The sequence below is a fragment of the Strix aluco genome, chromosome 2, assembly GCF_031877795.1.
Source record: "Strix aluco isolate bStrAlu1 chromosome 2, bStrAlu1.hap1, whole genome shotgun sequence".
Classification (NCBI taxonomy): Eukaryota; Metazoa; Chordata; class Aves; order Strigiformes; family Strigidae; genus Strix; species Strix aluco.
The window spans coordinates 38,151,092-38,175,041 of NC_133932.1; the positions used below are offsets into that span (position 1 = coordinate 38,151,092).

At 37.9% G+C, this 23,950-nt stretch overlaps 1 protein-coding gene across 2 annotated transcripts in view; it reads right to left on the reverse strand.

The window, feature by feature from the left end:
• The window catches only part of DSCAM (DS cell adhesion molecule), a 476,243-nt gene that overhangs the window by 392,063 nt on the left and 60,230 nt on the right, over nucleotides 1-23,950 (reverse strand). For both annotated transcript variants that reach the window (XR_012621906.1, XM_074814395.1), the window contains exons 2-3: nucleotides 7,448-7,765; nucleotides 3,831-3,977 (exon numbers count right to left, since the gene is read on the reverse strand). Coding sequence is in view for 1 of the 2 variants with exons in the window: in XM_074814395.1 (XP_074670496.1) it covers nucleotides 3,831-3,977; nucleotides 7,448-7,765 (465 nt within the window). In the remaining variant the exon portion in view is untranslated. The remainder of the gene's footprint in view (nucleotides 1-3,830; nucleotides 3,978-7,447; nucleotides 7,766-23,950) is intronic.

The window sequence follows — 23,950 nt, forward strand, 5'->3', positions numbered from 1 at the left end:
CAAACACTCTTTCTAAAAAGCTATATTTTTTTTTTTTTTTTTTACATTATAGAAGTAAAAACATTTTGCTTTATTCTTTAAAATGTTAGATTTACATAAAAAGAGAACTGATATCTAGAACAGCAAAACAGCAGGAAACAGCTGAAATAAAGGATTGTGGTTCATCTACAGATCTTTCTATCCTAGTAGTCAGAATGGGACTACAGAGACAGATGTATGAAATATTTACTCTAAATTGTACTTGGAAGTATTTCACTGGAGTTTAAGCCTTTCAGGGAAACAAAAAAAAAAAAAAAAGCTTATCTGTTGGACCACTTGCATATGGAACTTCCCCACTAAAAAGCTGCCCTGTTTCCTGTCATAGGGGGTCTCCCATTCCCCCCTGTAAGGTGTGAGCTTCCTGGGCTACTTGTGTCTATTTGAAATGGATATATCATCTCAGTGAAAATGTTCTTCTCATCTTTCTTCCTCTCTCTCTCTCCTCCTTCCTTTTTCTCTTTTCCTTTCTTTTCAAGTAAACACTATCTAGTTTTCCCACAAAAGCCTTGTCCACCTCAAACCATGATAATCATCACACTGTGAATATATATTTTTTTATATTCTTGCTCTTTCACAGTAGAGGTTTCCCCTCAAGATGGCTCTCATTTTTGCTGATGTTGATGAGTAACGAGTAAAACAGTTCTATTAAGAAACAAGAAAAAAAAAAAATCAGAGCTTGATGTTTTCCAATATTAAATGGGGAGATGAAAAGCATACGAATTAATCTGGTCTAGCATACAGGAAAAAAAAAAAAACATGGTAGCAGTGGCTGTATAAGCAAGCATATGCATTTCCTCAGAATATTGATCATTAGTGGAAAACAGCTCAATAGTTGTGTTATGTCTTGCATCCTATTCATCAGCACTGGCATTCTAAGACGACAGGCTTGATCAATAACTACCATTTGAGTTCATGGCCAGATTATTGCAAAATTGATTATGGGCAAAACTCAAGGCAATTGTTTTATGAAACACGTGTGGGTTCTGGTTTTTAAATGCTCTCACTATTAAGCTGCAGTTAAAGAGTATAAATGGTGAACAAACAAATCTTGCAGTCATTGTGGTTAAACTGCAGCAATGTTTTCCTGCCTCACTTTTGCCCTTGCACGACAGATATCATCGACCTGTAATCTAACCTGTGATTTCATCTCTGAAACTAAATCTTTTCCATGATGTGATTCAACATGATAAACTGAGATTTTCAATAGCATCAGTTTTAATGAATGATGTTTTATTTCCATTTAGATTTCTAACTGTCAAATTAAGGGATTGTGAGATAATTAGAAACTGTGTTTTAAGTACTGAAATTTGTAATAGATTTTTAATGATTGTAAACTACTCAAACACAGCCAGAAGCCACATTAAGGAAAAAAAAAAAAGATAGAATTTAGGTCCATATAGTTAAATGTTATTACACACTTTTATCCCCCAAAAGTTTGGGGTTAAAATCAATATAGACTAACCAGAGTGAAATTATCTTAAAATAGCAGCCATAATGGTCTGCAGAAATGCCACACATTCTTTCCTAAAGAAGGGGTTACAGACACCTGTGCGCTCTACTCCTGATTCCAGGGTGAAGGGCATGATTGAGTCATTCAAAGATACCACATAGGTACAAGGTACTAATGCTCAAGTCCAAAAAAAAAAAAAAACCAGACTGAGAGGACACAATCTATGCTAACAGAGAAAATATGCATGCTTTCTTACAATACAGAAGGAATAAACTCAAAAGAAATATTAAGGTAGTTAACCATGAAAGTGTACACATTTTTTTCCTCCAGGCAATATTCACACGTACAAATGGACGTGCACCATGTAGTAGCCTATTTTAAGATGAAGCAAAGTAAACACATCCATCCACTGTTGCATTAAATAATCTTAATCATAGTTTAGATAATCTTAAACATAGTTCTGTAATAATGGAAATCTTATTTGCATATTTAAATACAACTCTGACCTGGCTATATTGGGTGAAGTGTTGCTAAGTCCTACAATTCGGATATTACAGACCTCTGCATGGAAACACACTCAAGTTTCAGTTGCTCAGTGACAAAAATAATATGCCATATCAAAATCAAGAGCATAACAAGGAAGTGCATTTACCAAGCTTAAACAGTGCACCAGTAGTATAGGACAACTGAGCATCAATTACATGGTCCTTAAATATCTACCAAATCCCAAAAAAGATATTTGAAATATATATTTTTAAAAATAGAACAAGCTTATGTAAGGAATCAATAGAACACAGAAAAATAAAATCTATAAGTCCTATAGAAACAGATATTTTCATCGATACCACATTTGTCAGAAAGAAAAGATTATTAATATACCGAGAAGTACAAAACCATTTCCACACTTTGTACAATTGTAAACAGAACCACATTCTTAAATATACTCTGCAGCAATTCAACTCAAATTATTTTTTTCCATTCTACATTACCCTAGAACAATATATTTCAAATTTCTGCACACATAAATCATTTGTATGTGTAATAACAGCTGCATTGTGTGTAATATATAATTTAGATATGTACTATACTGAAAATATTTTTCCTACATATACTTTCTCCCATTAATTTCTTACAATGTTTATGCTTTAAAATGTTGCCTGAATTCCCTGTACTTCCTGAACAATGCCTCACATTTCCTCATTTTGCCAGTACATAGATTAATGCATATAACTGCTTTAGAATAAATTGTTTCATTTCAACATGTTCAGCTTACACCACAGTTTACCGGTGTTATCTATGAAAATATTTGAGATCGAAATGTTATGACTGTATTGTCCTGGTTTCAGCTCAGGTAGAGTTAATTTTCTTCCTAATAGCTGGTACAGTGCTGTATTTTGGATTTAGTATAAGAATAATGTTGATAACACACTGATGGTTTTAGTTGTTGCTAAGTAGTGCTTGTCCTAAGTCAAGGACTTTTCAGGCTCCCATGCTCTGCCAGCGAGGAGGTGCACAAGAAGCTGGGAGGGAACATGGCCAGGAGAGGTGACCCGAACTAGCCAAAGGGATATTTCATACCATATGACATCATGCTCAGTATATAAACTGGGGGGGGTGGCTGGGGAGGGGCCAATCGCTGCTCAGGGACTGGCTGGGCATCAGTCAGCAGGTGGTGAACAACTGCATTGCGCACCCTTGGGTTTTATTTCTCTCCTCTTATTATCTTGCTTTTCATTACTATTATTATTATTATATTTTATTTCAATTATTAAACTGTTTTTATCTCAACCCGCAAGTTTTACTTTTTTTCTGATTCTCCTCCCCACCCCACCGGGAGCGGGGAGAAATGAGTGAGTGGCTGTGTGGAACTTAGCTGCCAGCTGGGGTTAAACCATGACAGTATAAATATTGATTACATACCTCATTTAAAGATAACCAAACAAATTTAGATGGGAATTCTTCTAATCCATGAGTAACATTACTAGTGAAAAACAATTACAACCCAACACATCCTTTATGACACTCAAATTTCTTTGGCACATAGGAGTTCCTTATCAAAGTTAAAACATGAACCCATTGCCACAGCACCAGGAAGCTGTTTTTGTGTCTGGTATAAAACAAAAAACATGTTATTTTCCCCTCAAGCATGCTAGAAAAAGCAGGGCTGTCTAAAACCTTCATGTCACACACAGTCATAGGGATGCGGCAATGCTAATGTGAAATATGTTACTGGAAGGATGACATACCATTCAGCTATAATTGACATCAGGCATTTGGGGAGAAAAAAAATAGGAACCATAGCTGCCATTGCCAATTGGAAAAGAAAGCCATAACAACCTACCTGAGACAAGCGAGACTGTGTCTTTCTCCCATGAGACAACAGTGATGTATGCCTCCACAGAGGAGGGGATAATGCACTTGAACACTGCTACATTGCCTCTCATGGCTTTCTGGTCCTCCACACGGACTGTATAGGGTTCCCGTAAAACTGAAGACAGAAGAAGAAGTTTTGTTAAACAGGTCATAATCACACATCCCATCCATTTCCTCGGTTAGCCTTGCAAAGTTCTCCCAAGAAGGTTAGTGAGGTTGTGAATTTTTTTGTCTCAGTAATGATACAGTTTTGCAAGGCTGACTGCAAATTAATATGAAAGCCTTCACAGATCTTTTTGTTTCCTCAAAATCTGCATTTCACCATATTTCCATGTTCTTCCCCTACCTAATTCTGAGGGCAAGGAGAAAGACTTTTGTAAGAACTGCATATTTATATGGGTAAACGGTGTTATGTCTTGTGTTACTCGTCTAGTTTCTCATGCCACATTTCCCATCACAAATTGTTTTCTGCTCTATCAAAGAGTACAAAGTACATACAAGCACTGTGTGTGAATTAGACATCCAGAGGGTAGAAGAGAAGGTCAGTGTCATTTAGGATTTTGAAGAAGTGAGAACTGAAGGAGAAAATCGATGAAGATGACAGCCAGAGAAAAAGCAGGGTGTGTTAGAAACACAGAGGAATGATAGTAGGTAAGAGCTACATTCAATTGACCAGCACTGAAAGAAATAAGTTAATGGTAAGAAAATATAAACTATGATTCAGAGTTGTGTTAAAAAGCAGCATGGGGGTACTTAGATCCAGGATATGATTTGTGTAGCATCTGGAAGAATTAATTTAATGGTCGAAGATTAAAAAGAACATTTGGAGAAATCCTTCACACCAAACTAATATTGGTGGGATGAGATGAAGTATGCATTAGTTAGGAGAACAGAAAGAAGGAAAATCCTGGCACTGAAACAATTCAATGAAGAATGAGGGGTGAAAAATCCCATGAGCAACAGTTAATAGAGAAGGTGGTAGAGCAGAGAAGAAAAAATGTTGTCTACTACAAGAAGTAAATGGGCAAGACAGGAAGGACAAGCAGCAATGTAGACTCTCCACAGGACCATAAGGTCAAAATGCAAAAAAGAAATCACCACAGCCAACATAGTTACATATCTTGAGGTGGTGAACAAAGTTATATATCTTGAAGTGACAAACACTTTCGATGAAAATAGGGATGAATGTATTGGAAAATGATGTGTGTGTCTGAGGCATGTATGTGCCTGAGGGTAAAAGTTATTGGGAAGAACAACCCCAGTGCAGCAGTGTAACCAAGTCAGCAATGCTGATCTGCCACATTACACTGACATTTCTTGCCTACATATCCTGCCCACAAACATATACCAAGCTCTACCAATTACATTTAACCACATTGATTCTAGACTGAAGAGTCAGTAAATCCTTTGCAGAGTTTACAAGAGCATTTCTATACACCAGGAGCACAGGAATTTCTAAATGTCAGCCCCACTTACAATACATTTCAAGAAAAAAAGGCAGCGTACTGAAATGTAACTGTAATTTTCACAAATGTAAACATCATGAAGTTTTCAGGTCCAGACTGTAGCAATATAACAGTTAAGAACTCTAACCAAAAGTAAATTTAATTATAAGTTAAATATTTTTTAAAAATCAAAACAAACTGATCTTCTATGATAAGATAGACACCACTAGTTTTTTAAAAAGTCAATAATTTATTTTTAATCAAAGTTTAAGATTCTTAACCCTGTTATAAGTGCTGAACTGATATGATAAGCACATTTAATGTAGTGACTTTACAACACTGGCTGTCCTGTGATGAAGCAACCCCCTAATCTTGTTCTACACTGGAGGGAATAGCACATATATCATCTTAATGAGGCTGACTTTTGTCTAATGCTTGTGCTCCAACCATCATTTACAGAAAAGGCTTGTTTAGCAACAATATCCTAACACACTGCTAAAGGTATTTGTATTTCTCCAGGACAGTTGGCCATTTTGAAAACCTGCCCAGTTGATCATTTTAGTAAAAGCAAACACAGAAAATATATGTAGGGCACAAAAGTTGGAAAGAGGTTTATTCATTTTCTTGTTTAAAAAGTTTACATTATTGGGGTTCCATGGATAAATGGGTTAATGCTGAGCAATGCACATAGCAGCATCCTGTCATCCATATTGTATGCTTTTACAACTAAATGAGCACCTGTCCAGAGTCTTAGCTAGTAACGTCACAAATTTTAGCCTCCTCTGCATCATTGCATTAGTTTAACTATGAAATAGAAAAATTGGAAGCTAATACTGGAAAAAATGCTGCCCAAAAGATGCTCAAAATTGAGACACATTAACAAATCCACTAAGGACAAAAATAATACTCCTTTCTTTCTAAATATAAATTTGCCAGACAACTTGTCCACAAATCCATTAAAGTAAAACCAAAAGCACAGAAACCAGAACCGAGTTCCAAACATAGAGTTGATTACTATGTATTCTTATGAATCTTTTGTATTCAAATATTTCTGATCTGTGGACAACCAAACATTTTCCAGAAGAAGTACAGACCATGCAAACTCCACATATACGTATCATGTGAACTTGCACAATACTAGTCACTAGCAAGAAAACCCACTTTTCTAGACAAACTTTAATAAGACACATGAATTTCATGGAAACCTGTTTTTTATTCTTGCCTTCTAATTGTCTACAAACTACAAATCTCTGAATGATAATTTATTGTTAAGAAGAGAATACCTTCTCTTATGTTAAAAGAGAGTCACAGACAAATCCACTTACTAACTATTCAGTTTTCCCCATATAACTTCTGTGAAGGCGTATCTCTAAAGGAAAGCAACTTCTCTTCTGATTAAAGACTAGCATAGCTCCAACACCAACAAAGAGGTTACGAGGATTTGCATTAGTCAAGGGTCAGCTCCCAGACTAGCTTTTGTTTGTTTGTTTGAATATTTTAATTAACTGAAGTGAGTAGACAAAACCTTCAAAAACTATGCAATCATATGTTTATGTGCTGCAACAAAAGGCCTGATTTTGATCCCACTCTAATTCTCCCAGTCTGCACACAGTCAGTATAGAAAACAGACGCAAAACCATTATGCTCATTTGAATCTTTTAGCTTAAACAGAAAGCACTGCCTACGGACCAATATCAGTTGCTGACTTGTTACACAGGACACAAGTTTCTCTCTCAAATCAAAGCACAACTGAATACAAGCAAATGAGAAGGGATGTGATTAGGCAAATATTCCTCTTTTCTTCCAGCCCCTATACAAAATCCAAAGACTACATCTTTTTCTCTCACAGCTCTTTAATGAGTAAGCATGGTCTGATTAATTATTTCATTATCAGTTAATTTTTCCTTATACTTGCGCAGAAGCTCAACTGATTATGATCTTTGGAAAACTAACTTTGCACCAACAAAATAAATCAAGTCAGGAACAGAGGGAAGAATCCCCTATTAATATTGTTAAGAGTTCAGAGGTTACACTTCTGGTCGACCTCCTTTGATTCACAGCTGCTGCTACTCTTTGTCTGAAACACCCAAGTTTCCTCCGTCCTCAAGCCCATTTGAACCCAGTAAAAGGTTGGACTTACCAGCCTTAATGTGAACATCCTGACTTCTGATTTTCCCTGAAGGATTTTCAGCTGTGCAATAGTAAGTGTTATCATGGATTAAGTTATTAAAGCTTGAAGGAGGGAAGGGGAAAATTTGGAGAGTGCCATTGGGGTGAACGTGGCGGATCCCTGGGACATCGTAGATCTCCTCGCCCGTTGCTAGGTACCATCTGAGCGTCACAGGGGGGATCCCTGCTGCTGGACAGGGTACCAATGTCCCTGTGGTGCTAGCAAACACTACCTCTTGCAGAGATGCATTGACAAAATATAGACTGGCGTGTAGATCTTCACTGAAAACTGCAAGACAAAAAAGAAAAAGAACGGACCTTGAAAATCCAAGAAATTTCAGCTACACACAAAACAATTTGACTTACTTGCCACAAAATCAAACGCAATGCCTAGGGAAAGTAATCAAAACATCTGGATCCTAATGCAAGTTCTAATAAAATGTTTCTCATTTCAGAAGAAAATATCACCAGATTAACATGCTAAGTGGTTTACATCCAAAAGTAAAATGGGAAATCCCTTTCTTAGTAGTGTAAACTGAAACAGATCTGATCACTTTTGCATTTGCTGATGCCGTGTTCTTTGTAAAGACAGCAAAAATCCAGCAGTAATCTACTTCCATGAAATTTCTAGCAACTAAATTTCTGCCTGGAACACAGGCAGTTTCTGTTAGCACTATAAAGTTATTTTTACCGTCTTTCCATGGCAAAATGATTTAACAAGTAATAAAAAGGACTGAGCAAACAATGGAAAAAATCTCCATAATTCCTTAGTAATAATACATACCTATGCTTAATACAGATACAACTTAATAAACACATTATATAATTTGATCAGGTCTTTCTAACAAAGACCTATAAACCTAGGTACAAACCACTCTTATGGTAAACTTGGTTCTGCCATCCATGTGACTGTAGTCCCCCTCCCAACATTAAACCGCAGATTCTATAACACTGAAAAAAGTCAGTATTGATCAGAGCACAAGATTAGCCCTCACTCTTATGAACACTTCTGCCATGGGCTATTCAGCTATTACCCAGAGGGCCTGAAGGCTCCAGGTGGTTTGAAGGTTTCCCAACATTTCATCAACAATACCTTCCTAACCTGCTCTGAGAGCATATCAGCATAAGGCATAATTTTTGCTTTCCAGTAAAGGGTAGGAGACATTACCAATACCATCATTCTGCTGTACATTTGCATACACTGCTCACTTGTAAAAAAATTGCCAATTTTGCTTGACACAAACACAGGAACTTGCATATTTCACTATATCCTGAATGCAGTAGATTCTGACATGATTTTCTAAAGCAAGTCTGGTGAGGAGTTAATTTCTGAAAAGGAGACCATAGTGCATCAGGCCCAAGTGAGCATTGATGAGACAGATTTCAAGGTTAGCCTTCATTTGCACAAGATGGATGTTATTGTCCTGCAGAAGTAACTTGCAATCCCAACGCTAAGTCATGAAGTGCCATGTCTACCTCTGCCACTTAGACTTATGGTAACTTGGAGCACAAATTGGACTATTTTTTCCTTCTCTCTTTCAACACCTTGAGAGATACAAAGTGGGAAGATATTATCTTTTAAATATCATCTCTGGTATTGACCACCAGGAGAGATGACCTCAAAAGAGAGCAGGATTAGCTCTGGGAATCCCTAGAAAGGAAAAAATAAGAGACACACTCCTAAAGAAATAGGAAAAGGCATCCGGTATCCAGGAGGCAGCCAGATAAATGGGCATCACAGAGCAGGATGAAAGGCACTTGAACATTCACAAACAAGAAATTTCAAGCACTGGAGCTGACAAGTTCCTGCATATAGATGAGACAGGTGCTAGTACAGAATAAAGTCCCTTGGAAGAAACAAATTCTTCCTAGCTGGTGCAGCCCTAGGAGAAACTTGGGTATCTGGAAAGCAATAATAGGTATAATAGGACTAAGCACAGGAAGAAGCAGGGCTGAGTAAGATGGTGTCACTTTTACATAATCACATTTCTAATTATAGTCATATGATAACATAATAGAGAACTAAAAGAAAAAAAAAATGGCATTGTTCTTCTGCTGTACAAGCTAGTCTCTACAAATACAAGCAAAACAATCAACCCAGGGCATTTTAATTTCTATTGGCCACCAAGATTTTCACATAGAAGTAATAAATACAGCTCACATTTGACAACTTTTATTATGCCATAGTGCTTCTTAACAGACATTCATGTAAAAACGGTAGATTTGCTGGCTGAGAATAAAGAGGTGAATACAAAATTGCAAATGCCACAAAAAAATACAGAATATCAGGAACTATGTTTGACACTTCCATAGAATCTAACTTTCTAATCAAAATGCAGCACAGCTGAACTAGAGACTCATACTAACAGCACATAACAATGAATTTTTCCAGCTGCTTTGTATCCCCTGTAGAAGCTTTCACTACTTTTGACAAACTTTCCATCCATCAGCCTATACAATAGTGCTTCATTTTAAAACAGCATCTGGTACACATTCATCTTAATGGCAGACACAAATACACTAAGATCCCTGGAAAATAATTGCAGCGCTATAATACACACCCATATACACAATGCTGACAATCCAGATGCGTTTTGTGGTGGAAAACAATGTGTAAGCTACTTGGATACATTCAACAACAAAAATGGGATTCTTTTATTAAAAAGATATTTCTCTGCAAAGTTCCAGAGGAAGAAAGCGATTAGCTGAATAACAGAACAAGTGATACATCAAAACCTAACTGAAACTGAGACAAGTCAAACAAGATATGTAATTATATGTTACTTAATAGTAAAATGCAATCCAACTAAACACCATATTTTACAGCAAGCAGAAGTAAGCTCAGACTAAAAGTTGCAAGGGGGAGCAGTAGGGAAAGTTGATGAAAGTTACAGATATAAAACAGTAAAGAGAAATACCTGAAGAAAAAAGAAAAAAAGGGTAAGAATACAAGGGGGGAAAGAAATCAGCGAGATTCTACAAACTGCCTAAACGCTATTCTGAAAACAAGGCTTTTGAAGTATTTTGCCTCCAGAATAATGGCTACAATTGCAAGGGCCCAAGCAAACAGGTTCAGGCCTGCCCCCACAGCCCGCTCTGCAGGAATGAACCTCTACAAGGCCTCTAAACCAGAACTGAAATGGCTTGCCATTGAGTCCAACTACACTTGGCCTGGACAGAGATGACATCAGCATTTTCAAAGAGGTGACATCAGTTAGCAGTCCAACGGAAGGAAAGTCAAAGATTCCTCCTCAGTAAGGTTTATTTATTACCAAAACCAATAATACTTGAGGGAAATGGGAGGAAGGCTGCACCTCAACAGCGCTCAGTGGACGCTGCAACTGAAATGACAAGGTGACAAACAGTCTGCACCTGCAAGCACTTCAGGGCAATGAGGCAAAGACCTATGCCCTTAAGTGTGTGGTTGAAGGAGCACATAAACAGCTTATCAGCTCAACAGACACAGGACAAGAGACACTTCTTGAATCTCAGGTTAAACATACCATTATCTTACTCATAAAATGAGCATGGGAAGGAAGGAAAGATGGATACATTTTTTGCAACTTTAGTCAAAATTCCTTAGACTCAACTATTTGAAGTGATAAGGTGAACTGACAAAGCCAAGGAAATTTCTCCTGCTTTTCAGGGGAGACAGCACTGCCATGTCATTCCTAGCAAAGTGCTGAATATGTCAGCCAGATACAAAATTTCTTTTAGCACTTGAGAAATCTCCTGTCAAGTAAACTGGCTTATCTCACGACAAGCTGGTCAGTGGGGCTGCAAACCAGTCATACTCGGAAACAGAGACTAATCACTGTATAGCCAGTCTGGGTAGATGTAACCAGACTGGACAGAGATATGTACAAAGATGTAGGCGGTGCTTTACATTTGCTATACCTGTACCTATTGGCATAGCTAAGACTGGACTCACTTTTTGGTTTGTACAGATGTGACCTTTACTCTCTATGGCATGTCACTCCATCCTCCAAGTCTCCAGGGTGCTGCAGCTCCTACATATATACATGCTGTGCATTTGAAGGTCTTCTATAAGGGCCTAGAAAATAACACTTCTAATATTACTGACTATAAGGGTATCATTTGTCAAGTCTTCATTGTATTTTACACAAGACAAAACAGGCTGAAAGTGATGTTTCACAATCCTCCTTTTTAACGGGTAGAAGAAGGCGTCACTAAGACATAGGAAAGAAGATGCTACATTTAAACTACCATACTGGATCAGGCTTGGGCTCTCTTCGTGTAGGATCTCTTGTCCTGGAGGGATCAGCATCAGCTGCAACAAACAGGTGAATGAAGACATGAAAAAGCAAACCCTGAAGCTATCTGTCCAAGGGAGATCCTCCTCTTCCCTTCCTCCACTGTTCTTCTATGTCCCCCTTCAGACTGTTTCACCTTTAAGAACTTTTACCATAATGATGCCAAAAGCAAAAACTTTCATGCTTTACATGTAACATAAGAAAAATTTCAACTGTTCAGCTTGGTGCTAGAATGCAATGCAGAGGCTTGGTGTTGTGCATTTCCTTTTCATCATGTTCTCTTTCAGGTTTTAGTAAGTTTAAATAACACATTTGTGATTTTTGAAGCTAGCTTTCTGTGCTTCACATTTTCCAAAACCCTCTTTCCATATTGTGCAATTGACCACTTAAAGCCACAGTTTTCAGTTCTTGAAAGAACTGAAATACCTTTGGGCAACAGACAACTCAACATGTTCAAAAATATTAATAAAATGTCTCTGAACAATTAATTGATACTTATATTGAAATTACCTTCCCTGTCCTTTTCAAAGGCTAAATACTATTCCTGTAATGCTTATGCAAGGGGGAAGTTTGGTCCTAAATTAATAACAATTCCAAAACAAAAGGAAAATTATTTCTCATCCCTTTGATTAATGAAATACAGCTTGACATATTTATATAGATAAAAGATATGAATCAAAACAAAAGGCTGGAGCAAAGAAATCACTGAAATTGTTTTAAAAAAATAAAAATCAAAATAGAAAAGACAAATTATGTAATTAAGCGGTTGACTGCTCTCCTGCACTACAGCAGGTTTATAGGCAACAGCCTTAACTGTCTTACAGCGGAACGTCAGGTTTGCCACAGCCCTGGACATTAATTTTTCCTCTACTTTTCTATTCAGTGATGTTATGATTGATGAACTGGGCAACAATCAAGTATTTTCTTTAGATTTAATAGATCATACAATTTCTTTACATTTAATAGATCACACCTTAAAGTTTAAGAATTTCTCACTGTTAAATACCAGCAATGTAAACACAAGAAACCTAGAAGCAAACTCAAGGAGTATAATAAAAATATAAAAAATAAAAAAGGACAGCATAGAAAAGTCTAAACTTTGTCTCTGTTGGAAATCAGTGATCCGCGAATACCCTTTTTTCAGGAAGCTGCTTCCTGGTGCTGAATCTTGCAGTCTGCTCTTGGAATGGCAGACGCCTGAGACCACTTTGTAACAGGACGGAATAACACTCCAGCAAAAGCTGACAGTTGGGAAAATTTGCTGCAGGAATCTTCTCAGCCACATAAAGCAGGTGCAAAGCAGGATGAGACACAGTCCCTTGAGCATCTAACTGACTAGGAACCCAGATAGTCTTATCAATGCATCAAGCTCCAATCAAAGTTTAAGAAAAACAAGAAAATATCAACAGCCTGTGTACCTTCTGGAAGATGCCTTTTCCTAAGAGACTCCAGGCATTCTGTCTAGGTTAGAAGAGCTGTTTCTCTGAACCTCCTGCACAACTAATGTAGGATGACAAATACAGCTTAAAGGCAGTTTATACCCCACTTTGGTGGGGCAAATCACTCAGTCCTTCATCTCCAACAGTTAGAGAGAGATGAGGACAACTCTTCATCCTTCTTCAAGACCTCAGTTAACTGGAGAAGGCTAGCACAACTGCCCCAGTATTTTTAGCTTCTAGGTGGATGTTTGTTGTGTACATTTACAGGTCCTTCTACTGTGAGTCCAGTCTGTCTGGCACATGCACTAGCCTAAAAGAATCACATCCTTTGCCAGACCTCACACCAGCAATTTCACAATACATCTCCAAGTTTCATAAAATTTAAAAACAAGGCCTTTTTTGTGGTTTTGCTTTTGTTTTGCTGGGGGAGGTGGCACATAAAAAGCAATAGTGGAATCACTGCAAAAAAGACAAAGATGTTCCCCTTCACTCCCGAAAGGGTGGGTGGAGAGGCAGAAAAGAGAGATTATCTGCCAAAATGGAAGGAAAATGAAGAAGCAGCTAACAGGACTAGTGGAAGTCAGAAGGATGCTAACACCCAAGAAGGGATTTTTAAAGGAACTCCTCAGGATCCCATAGCTCATGAGAGATCTGGTATCGGAGAGGCAGCTCCTTTTTCACTGGCCTGAAATCAGAGTAGGAAGCAGGCAAGAAATAATCTTGATCATAACCCTTAAAAACATACAGCTATTAGGTAGAGTTTATTCTTCCTTTGAATGCCTTTGCATCTTGTTTTATTTAAAGCCAAGAAAAAAGTATGAACATCTACAGAAGAATATTCCACTTGGCATTACTAAAGTATGCATTTGCTTTTTAGAGGTTGAACTTCTCTGTGAAATTTTGGGACCCAAATATAACAAGATAATTGAGAAATTTAAAGAACAGAATTTAAGCCCCATTTTCCATATGGTCAGTTAAAAATATTGATATCCTCATTACCAGAGGAAAATAAAATAATAATTATTCACTGTAAAAGACAAATATTTTGTAAGACAATTTAATGGAATTAGTGTAAAAAGGAATCAAAAAACCACCCAAAATATTTGCAAGAAACTGGCTGAAGACATCTAAACAGTATATCATGTTTAAGCAAACTGAATTAACAGGATCATACTACAGGTTAATTACCCTGTTGACATCCAAACAATATAGTGTGCTAGGATAATCTTTTTTGCATAAACACACACAGAGAACTGATTTTCAAACCAGTAGTAGAAGCATTACAAATGCAATCACAAATATGCAGATTAGTCAGTGCAGAACACTGTCAGAGAAAGACAGTCTGGGTGGGTGGTAGGGTGCAATGCTAGTGAGCTATGTCACTATTCAGCATGATCCGCCCCCCCCCCCCCCCCCCCGATTCCATAATGTATCACCATGACTGAGATTTAAAAAAAAAAAAAAAAAAAAAGAAAAAGGCTAGATAGGCCTTTTCTCCTTTCCTCTAATACATCTCCCCTCACCAAATTAAAAAAGACCCTTATTTTAAAAGAAGAAAAAACTGATTAGACACCTACAAACAATAACTTTGTTATCGCTACTCAATTATCAAGTAACAGGCTATGCAAAGTGACCTAGAGATATAACTTCAGCTATTGTGAAAAGATCAGAGTGATGAGGCATTACAATAATCCATCTGTGATCATGTCTCCCTCTAGGGGTTTTATCTAATGACTAACATATAAGGTTGATAAATATTATAAATTTTATTAGAGTAAGGGTAAACCGAATGCCCTTTCACACTTTTGGCTTTGATTCTGACTCCAGACAAGAATTTCATATGCACCTCTAAATCAATAAAGATTGAATATTCCTCGCTATTTGAGGGGAGGGAGGGTAAAACAGAACTCACACAAGGAATAAGTTTCAGTTGGAGGCAAGACATGCATCTTCAAGAACAGGGAACAGGAAAACAGGACTGGATAAAGATGCTCTGACCAGACTCCAAAGTAAATCTTACTAAAAGGAACTAAAAGAACAAAGAAAAAAGTAAACAACACTAAAGAAAAATGATGAGAGAATGCTAAAAATCAACACAAAATAGCTTTAAGATGGGAAACAAAATGAAATCAATTGCACAAACTGATTTGAGATTACAAATATAATTAACAAAGAAATGAGCGTATTAAACTACTACACTAGTAAAAATGAATACAAAAGCACCAATGAACCACCACCACAACAGTTTTAAGTCAAGTCAACAATGGAGTCAAGGGAAAAACATTTGTTTGCTATCAGCCTGATTGATCTCCTTGATCAATGTTAATTTCTTGTAAACTGCTTAGAAAAGCAGAAAAAAAACCCCAATTTTTTGTCTACTGTTGTCATCTCCTACAAAAAGGAAGGTAACTCTGCACTGGTTGGGTCACAGATGTTCATGAGAACTATGGACAGAAAAACCTTTTTTTTTGTGTGTTTCCCCCAGAAGAATATATCTTCCAGTAGCAAGTACTGAAGCATCCATTGCTCTGACAACACAAATTTTTCTGATACTTCTTTACAGAGGCCTCCTAAACAGTGAACAAGCAGAAGTGTGAAGAATCTTTTTCACCAATTTTTCAGTTAAAAAATGCTACCTTGTCCAAATGTGAGCTTTGCGTGGGTGAGCTGCTAGTCAACCTTGACTGGCTGACCTGCTGGGCTTGAGGCAAGCCCTAGCACCTGCAAAAGCCTCAATCAGTGCAGGGAAAGGGCAGAGACCCAGTGCACCTCAGAGCAGCACTCTGAAACCCAAGGTCTCTGAATTTGGCCAAAACACTCCTTGTTTTCTCTTTGTGGTGGCTATCAGAGACCCTGATGAAACCAGATGACAAAGTGAAACCTGACTGCTCCCTGCCAGGCATTCCTCTCTGTCTGGCATCCAGGCATAGTGGCAGAGGGTGTCCCAGGAGAGAGGCGACGGGGAAGACAGTGTCTGGAAAGAAGGAGACAAGGGGCCATTGCAGGCAGAGCCGTCCCTCCGCACCTGGACCTCCTCCTCCTCCTCCCACCTACTGAAGGGAGAGCATAAGGGAACAAGAAAGGGTTGACAATATATCTGGGATGGAGAGCCTGGAGGAAGCCTGGGACAGGCCCGTTATCAGTTAATGTCTTCCTCATACAAAGAAAGGCTCTGAGGGAATCAGTAGAGTGTTAATTTGCAAAATGTAACATTCCAAAATTGTCCTCATGTAAATTGTTATGATTGCTACTGAAGTACAAAGCAAGGGGGGAAAAAAAAATCAAAATAACATAGTCTACAGCAAGGAAGGATGAGCTGGTTAGTTTTTGCAGTTTTAATGTGTATGATTGAGTAATTGGTATCATTCAGAAAGCCAAAATTCTTTCCACAGTATATAATCTCCCAATGCAGAACTGCTTCCCATGTAGTGTGTTGTGTAATGGTAGCCAGTATTTTAAGGCCAAACAGCATAAAATTATAGCATGTCCACCAAAAGGAACAAAAAAATAAATTATGCTTTTTCAAATTGCTACTCTGATTCAATGTGCCAGCGCTCAACCTTTTATTCCAAAGGGGTATTCATTTGAATCAGTTTCAAAATCAGAACTGCTAATGAGGATAATTAAATATACAATTGTTTTTGCTTACAAAAAATGATCGCTACAAAAAAAAAAAAAAAAAATCACACAGTGTCTTATTATCATTCTCACAGGACAGAAACTTCCATTAAATCAAAGCAGGCTTCCACAATTAAAAGAAAAGGTCCTTAGGTGAAAGAAGCAGAACTCACAAACAAGTTGCATCTCTGGAAGGGGGAGAAGTGTGGGTTTTGGTGGAGTGCACTGTAGAGACCTGAATGCACAGACAAATGCTGAGTGGCAAATGCAATAGATGCAAGTGACAGAAGCCTTTATTCAGCTAAAAAGGAGTAATCCGTTTGTGCTTACTTTTAATTGCGTGTTCAATAACAGATTGAATGAAAGGGTAGATATTCATGTGGGATAGGCATTCCAGTTTGGGCTGCCAACTACCAGAGTAAGATGTGTAGGTAAGGTTCTTCACCCTTATTTAAGCAAATAGAGAAAATCTGCATCTTTGCTTCTTGAAGCAAGAGCCGATGCATAACCTCAACTCCACTCATTCCTATTCTAAAGAACAGATCATGAGAACACCAAAAACAACCAGACAGAAATAAGAGACTTGAATTTATTTTTAATCACAGAAATATTTTATGAGCAAGAGAAATAAAGATAACTAGCTGTGTCACAGAGTTGTGAAAAACTAAATTAATCAATATTTGTATATTGATTTCTTTTGACTGATTTACAAAATTATCACTTTTTCCATAAACAGAGTCATTACAAGGATTCACTGGCTGAGATCTAAGTGCTTTCAGGCTGGGGCTTGTCTGCAAATGCTGCAGCTGACCTAATACTTTCTTAAAGTGTCCTGTTGGCCACCTACATCACGTCCTAATAGGACAATGGAGTTTTACAACTAAACAACAGCAAAGGCTAGCATACTTCTCATTGGACCTGTGCAAAAAAGAGCCAAAATTAAAAAAAAAAAAAAAACCTCTTCCACACAAAGATGAAAGTAAAACAGGTCAACATTTTCAGTGAAAGTAATAAGTGGCAAGATGCTTCACAAAATTATATCAGGGTATATTTTACACCAAAGCAGACAGCTACAGATGAGTCCCACAGTCTGGTCACTTCTGTTATCTTTCCACATCCCAGATGAATGCTCTAATATTCATGCAAGCCAGAACCTGCAAGATCTTTCATCTGGATGCAGAAACCAGCCAGGACACCCTTCTGGGATGGATTCTTAGTCTCTCATTTTTCACGTGGGTGACCTCCACTTTCTGTAAGTGAGCCCTACTGCCAGAGTTAGTCTCCCACCAGACCAAGTAAGCCTTCCAACCACCAAACTATAGGAAACTAGAGAAGAAAAAAAAAAGCCGAAAATATCAAGAGATCTGTAAACCCCAACCTCTCAGTTCTGTTATTCCACATCACAGTTATTACTGAGTATCCTCAAAAGTGGCCCACAAAAGCTAAGTCAGCTAATTCCTCTCATGCCCTCAAGAAGCCTTAAGGAGCTCTCAATAGTAATGATTACAAGTTCAGCGGTCTCTTGCATCTACAACATGGAAGTAGTCTTTGTTATCATAGCTGAAAGTTGACTCTGTTACAAGTTTCTGTAAATCCAAAGCAGGGTTGAACATGTACCACGGAAAGCTCTACCCCAAAAATATGAGAGGAGAGAAAGAAGATGGAAAACAGAGGGAAAGATCTGGATGATGCCCAGCTGTATCCCACTCCCCCTCTGTGCTCAGCCACTTGGCGGGGAAAATTATGTTCTCCTTGGATGGACTCACCATTGGGAGAAACCATATTGCCCTGAAAGAAAGATAAGAATGGAGGTCTGGGGTTTGGCTGAGCCTGCACAGCTTCTACCCAGACACCATCAGTAAGCTCATCCAGGAAGTACAAGAATCTGAAACACATGCTGACAGACATCAGCATATGAAGCACAAGAGTTCACTGTAAGAAGTCACAATGAAACATTGCTAAATACCTTGGCATTAAAAGAAAATGCAGAAAGAATTAGGTCAAAGCTTTGATGGTACTCTATTTCCAACATAGAGCCCATTTTGCTCACCTGTTAGTCCCTGCTAAAGGAAAATGCAAAATCTGCCCACCAGGGCCATGGGGATAAGCAGAGCATGAGGATTAGCAAAGCTACCTCTGCAGCACTGCCTGAAAAACAGAGTTATTCCAGACACTACTAAAGAGACTAGTACTACTGAACTCTACTGTATTTCCTAATTAGAAAATGTTGATCAAAACCTGTAGTCTTAACGGTCCCAAGTCACCACCACCCCCACTAGCACATCAAGGACAAAATGTATATTAGTGTTGGTGCGTCATTTGCATCACACATCATACAATATGGTGGTATAAAAGCATTTCCATTCAGGAAGCATATATTTACTGTCCCCCACCTCCCCTCCATGGTTCTTCCCCTTTCATCTCAAGCTTAACTGCAAGTGATTTAACCAAGAAAGAGTCTATATTCCACAAGTCTGCAGAAGCAGAACAAGTCAAGACACCTGAAAATGCAGAAATTGAAAAAAATCCCGAGTCACAGGCAAGACAGTACATACCCTTGCAAATGACTCTGAAGTAAGCAAACCTCTGGGCTCGGTGGAGCAAACCCTTGACTGGATTGGAAACCCCTTCAAGAGCACGGCCACTTGATATTTGGATTTCCTGGTCTGCTGTACATTTTCAAACCACTGTAGAACATGCAGCACATCTTAAACATTTTGCTGCACTAATGCTACTTCACAACTGTGCTAGATTTTTCCACCCATAGGGACAAGTTTTCAATGTGACTGTATTCTTTCTGACAGTTTGCCTGTCATATTAGATGATGCTGGCTTGGGCTGAGTCACAGCAACAGCCCAACCGCAGAACAAGAGCAGCCCTTCCCATGCGCCATACACAGCACCAGCAGAGGATCAGGGAGTCGAGAGGGCACAGATGTCTGTCTTGCTCAAGGGATGGTTCTCAAGTAATGCAGTGTTCAAAAAAGGGGAGGAAAAGCGGGGGTGGGGGGGTGCGGGGAACAACACAAGAAACACGTAACAATTACTTCTGGTCAGCACAAACAGTCAATACCAATAGATCTAAGCAGATAGTCTCACTTCCGCAAAGCAAACAGAAGTTGTACATAATACTGACTGTTTTAATAATGAAATGGCTGAAAGGTTCCTGAAGTGATTTGGCCCTAGTAAGCATCAGAATAAAACCAGTACTTATGTAGGCACTAAGTAGCTCAAATACTACAACACAACAAGGCATAATGAAGAAAAGAAGCATCGGTAGTACTTGGTTATTGCTTACATTTTTCTTAAACTCCTTCTATGATCACATGATGTACTAACTTTTGTTTAGATCTCACTAGACGAAATGAAAACAAAATATACTGGCATTCATGGCTACAGCTATAGAAGATTAGAGCTATGACAAATTACTGCAACCTTAACAAAACCACCAAAAACAAAACTAGATTTTCACTCTACCTATCACTTGGAAAGGGAGGAAAAAAAAAAAAAAAAAGGGCAAGAAAAAAAGCAGATCTGAAACAAGTTTTTAGGATTTAATTTTGTTTCTTAACAAAAATCAAATTATAATTTATGGAATGCTCAGTATTTGAACAACTGCAGTCTAGTACTCTGTTATGGGTTTACTATACAATTCATGCAATATAGCATAGACAGAAAATATTAGTGTTTCAGAATACACATAATCCATTACATTTCTTTTACTCGGTAAGAGATAAAATCTCAGAAAGTTGGGTTTTGCTGAAGGAAGAAAGGTTTTAAGAAGAAGAAATTAAACAGATCTAAAATACATTAAAATGGCAGCTCTCAATTTTTGTATAGCATCTAAAATGGGGAAGAGATACTACCAACATAAAAATAAGTTCTCTAAGAGTATTTTAACATGCTGAATGATCCCAGGATAACATTCAGAGTTTGTAAATGGCAAGTTTAGCATGGTAATCAGTTGAGGAATAGAAATACATATGAAAATATAATGAAGATGGCTACAGAATGAGCATATAGCACACATTTACATTTTAGGTACTCTCGACAAAATACAAGACTAGGCTGCCTTGAAGGCCTCTTTGTTTACCTGAAAAATAAACACATGAAATGCTGAGCTGTGACTTGGAAATTCCTGGGTCCTGTTTTAGTCCCCCATCAGGCTTCCTGTATCACATCAAGGCAATCACAAGCCTCAAAGCCCAATTTTCTTTGAACTTCAGTGAAATTTGAACACTTAAATGCCAGTAACAATTTGTGCTTCATCCTTTCCTATGCTTTGCAGCGATTTAAAATATAAATAATAACATATCACTTCCTCTCTGAAGTGTGATGAGAAAAAAAGTCCTTGCACCTTCTTTGCAGCAAATCACTTAGGTTTTATAAAACAAAATTAGATAAAGTAATGTGCACCACACCTGAACTTAAAAACATCTACCAGTCCACTATGTGATGTTAACGTCTTTATATTGTGGACTCAGCTTTCATATGTATTTCTCTTCTTCAATGATATACAATAAAACAGCTGGTATACAGAAGCTTTTTGATAAATGTATCCAAAGGTATAGTGAGTAGTATCAATGACCTACAGTGAGGGACTGACCCAACTGAAATATTGTTTAAAACTTACACCACAAAAGTAACAGCAATATGTATCTCTCACTACATTATTGTAAGTTCAGTCTAAACAAATCTGTTTCGTTCCAGCTTCCCTAGCAGAATACTTTACAAAGACTATGTCTTAAGAATAGCTGCACGGACTCATTTATTTCGTTATCACTTTTGGCAGTAGGATGACAATGTTCTACATAAATCTTAGTGAAAGGAAAAAGAATTCTTAAGTCTTCAGTTTCTTAAAAAAAAAAAAATCAATACCATTTTTTGCATAACAGTAGAAAAGGATGTTATATCAAACGTCCATATACCTATCATCTGTGCTCCAACAGTGCCTGATAAAGAATGTTTAGGGAACAGCCTGTCACAATCCTTTCCTAGTGGTGACAGCTAATTTAAAGTTCAACACTACACAACTAACCAGAATTACCTTTTCTGTTTGCAGTGTTCTGCACTCATTTTCTTCCCCCACATGACGTTTTACTCCCCATTATTGCATGATCCTTCTAACTTTCCAGCTCTACAGGCTGGGCTATCTTGAATACTGTTCCATCAGAAGACTTTAACATTTATAACCTTATTCAGTTCATTTATGCATATGTTGAACAACCTATAAACCAGCATTTTCTCTCCAGCATAAAAATCAGTTGTTTCCTACTTCTTTTCTAGCCTATCATTAATCCACATGAGGACCCCTCTTACCCCATGGCATCTTTCTTTCATACTATTTTATATGACGTTTTGATTAATTCTTTTTAAAGATCTAGTTATGTTACACTGACTACATTCTCCTTGTCCAGCTGCTTTTGATTCCCTCAAAAAAACTGTAATAAATTTGCAAGGCATGGCTTTCCTTTGCTAAGGCTGTGTCAGACTTCTTCCCCCGTACGCTGCATTTACCTGTGTGTTCTAAAAACTTTGTTCTTAAGACATGTTAGCTTATAGTTCTTTACCTTAGTCTTTTAAAACAACAAAAACCCCTGACATTAAGTACTCAAAGAAAAATAGCAATTCTAAGTCAATATAAGTAAAAGGTTACAGCAGTCACCATTTATCGAAGTAATTATACATATATTTTTATTTATAATACTTCAAGGAATCTCATCCATGACTGGTGATTCATTGGCATTCAACATATTAGTTCCTTCTAGAATTTCTTCCACTTGCAATGACCCTTGAGGCACAAGGTGCACAGACTGATTGGGTCTCCTAGGTAAGCTGTGCAGCAAAATCTAACATGCTTATCCCATCAATGCACTGAAAAACTGTTCCTGTGAAACCTACCCATTTGCAGGCAGTTTAGGTCTTGAGAACTGCCAGTGCAGACAGATCATGCAACTCATGTGCAGTAGGTCTAACATGTCTAGTTTGGGATCATCTGTACGCTATATATCTGGGACCACAGAGCAACCAGAGACTGACAACCCCAACCTTAAAATGTCTCTGCTGGTGGGAGTATTATAACTGAGCGTCAAAGAGAAGGTCACTGCAGACAATTCATATGGCTTTTCTGCAACAGCTTTACGTCACTAAATACTTCCTTTGCTCCTTTATCAGGTTCACCTAATCTTTTATGCATAAGGTGAGCTATGTCTCAAGATCTGTTTTGATCTCCTTCACTGTGAACAGACATTTCACTTGGTAAGGTTTAATAACTTTTTTCTTACGTGTTGGGACACAACACACATTAGGAAGGATGCTTCTAATAACTCTGTGTACTCTCATGCTTAACCACATTCAGGTGGGGTGTACAGGAAAGAATACACCTAATGTCTGGACCTTTTAGAAGTTTAAAAATTATTTTAAATTAATTTTCTGGCATCAGTTCCCTAGGGATTGGGTTGCTTTGTTCCAGATGCCCATTTTTAAATACTTGGGTTATTTCGGAATTTTTTACGTTCACTATTTTTTACCTTGATTTTATCACTATTTGTCCAAGATTGAAGGATTGAACATGGATGTTCTTCAAGACTTCAGCCCTGGAAGACAAGTTCACACCAATCATGTGTTCTTCCACACTTGTCAACTCCCCCTATCTTTAAGTTTCAAATCATGTGTTTCCTTTGTCCTGTTTTGGTTTGTATCATGCCCCAACTTACCTTTAGAGATTCCCCTTTCCTCCCACAAATCTTACTCCTTCCTTTCAACACCATTTTTTTTTCAGTTCAGTTATTGAGGCTGGGCAGATGATACAAGAGCCTGCAAGAAAATGCTAAGTATAGAGGTCCTACTGTTCAGCCTTTTATTAAAAGTCTACTTACAGTAAGTCTTTCCCTATTGTTTCATGTGTTGCTGGTATTTCTTATAATGTTACAGCTGCAGCTCCTACATCCTCTGCCAGACCAGGGCAAAAGTGGTGAGGAAGCACCTTCCCTGGAAGCTCCCAACCACAGCATGTATCCTTCACCCATCAGTTTCATGGACAGCATTCAGATTGGTGCAACCAAGCTAACCCTAACGAGCTGCAAAGACACCTTTTCATTCATCAGTCACATTAAATCATAATATTTAAGGCTTAATAAAATGA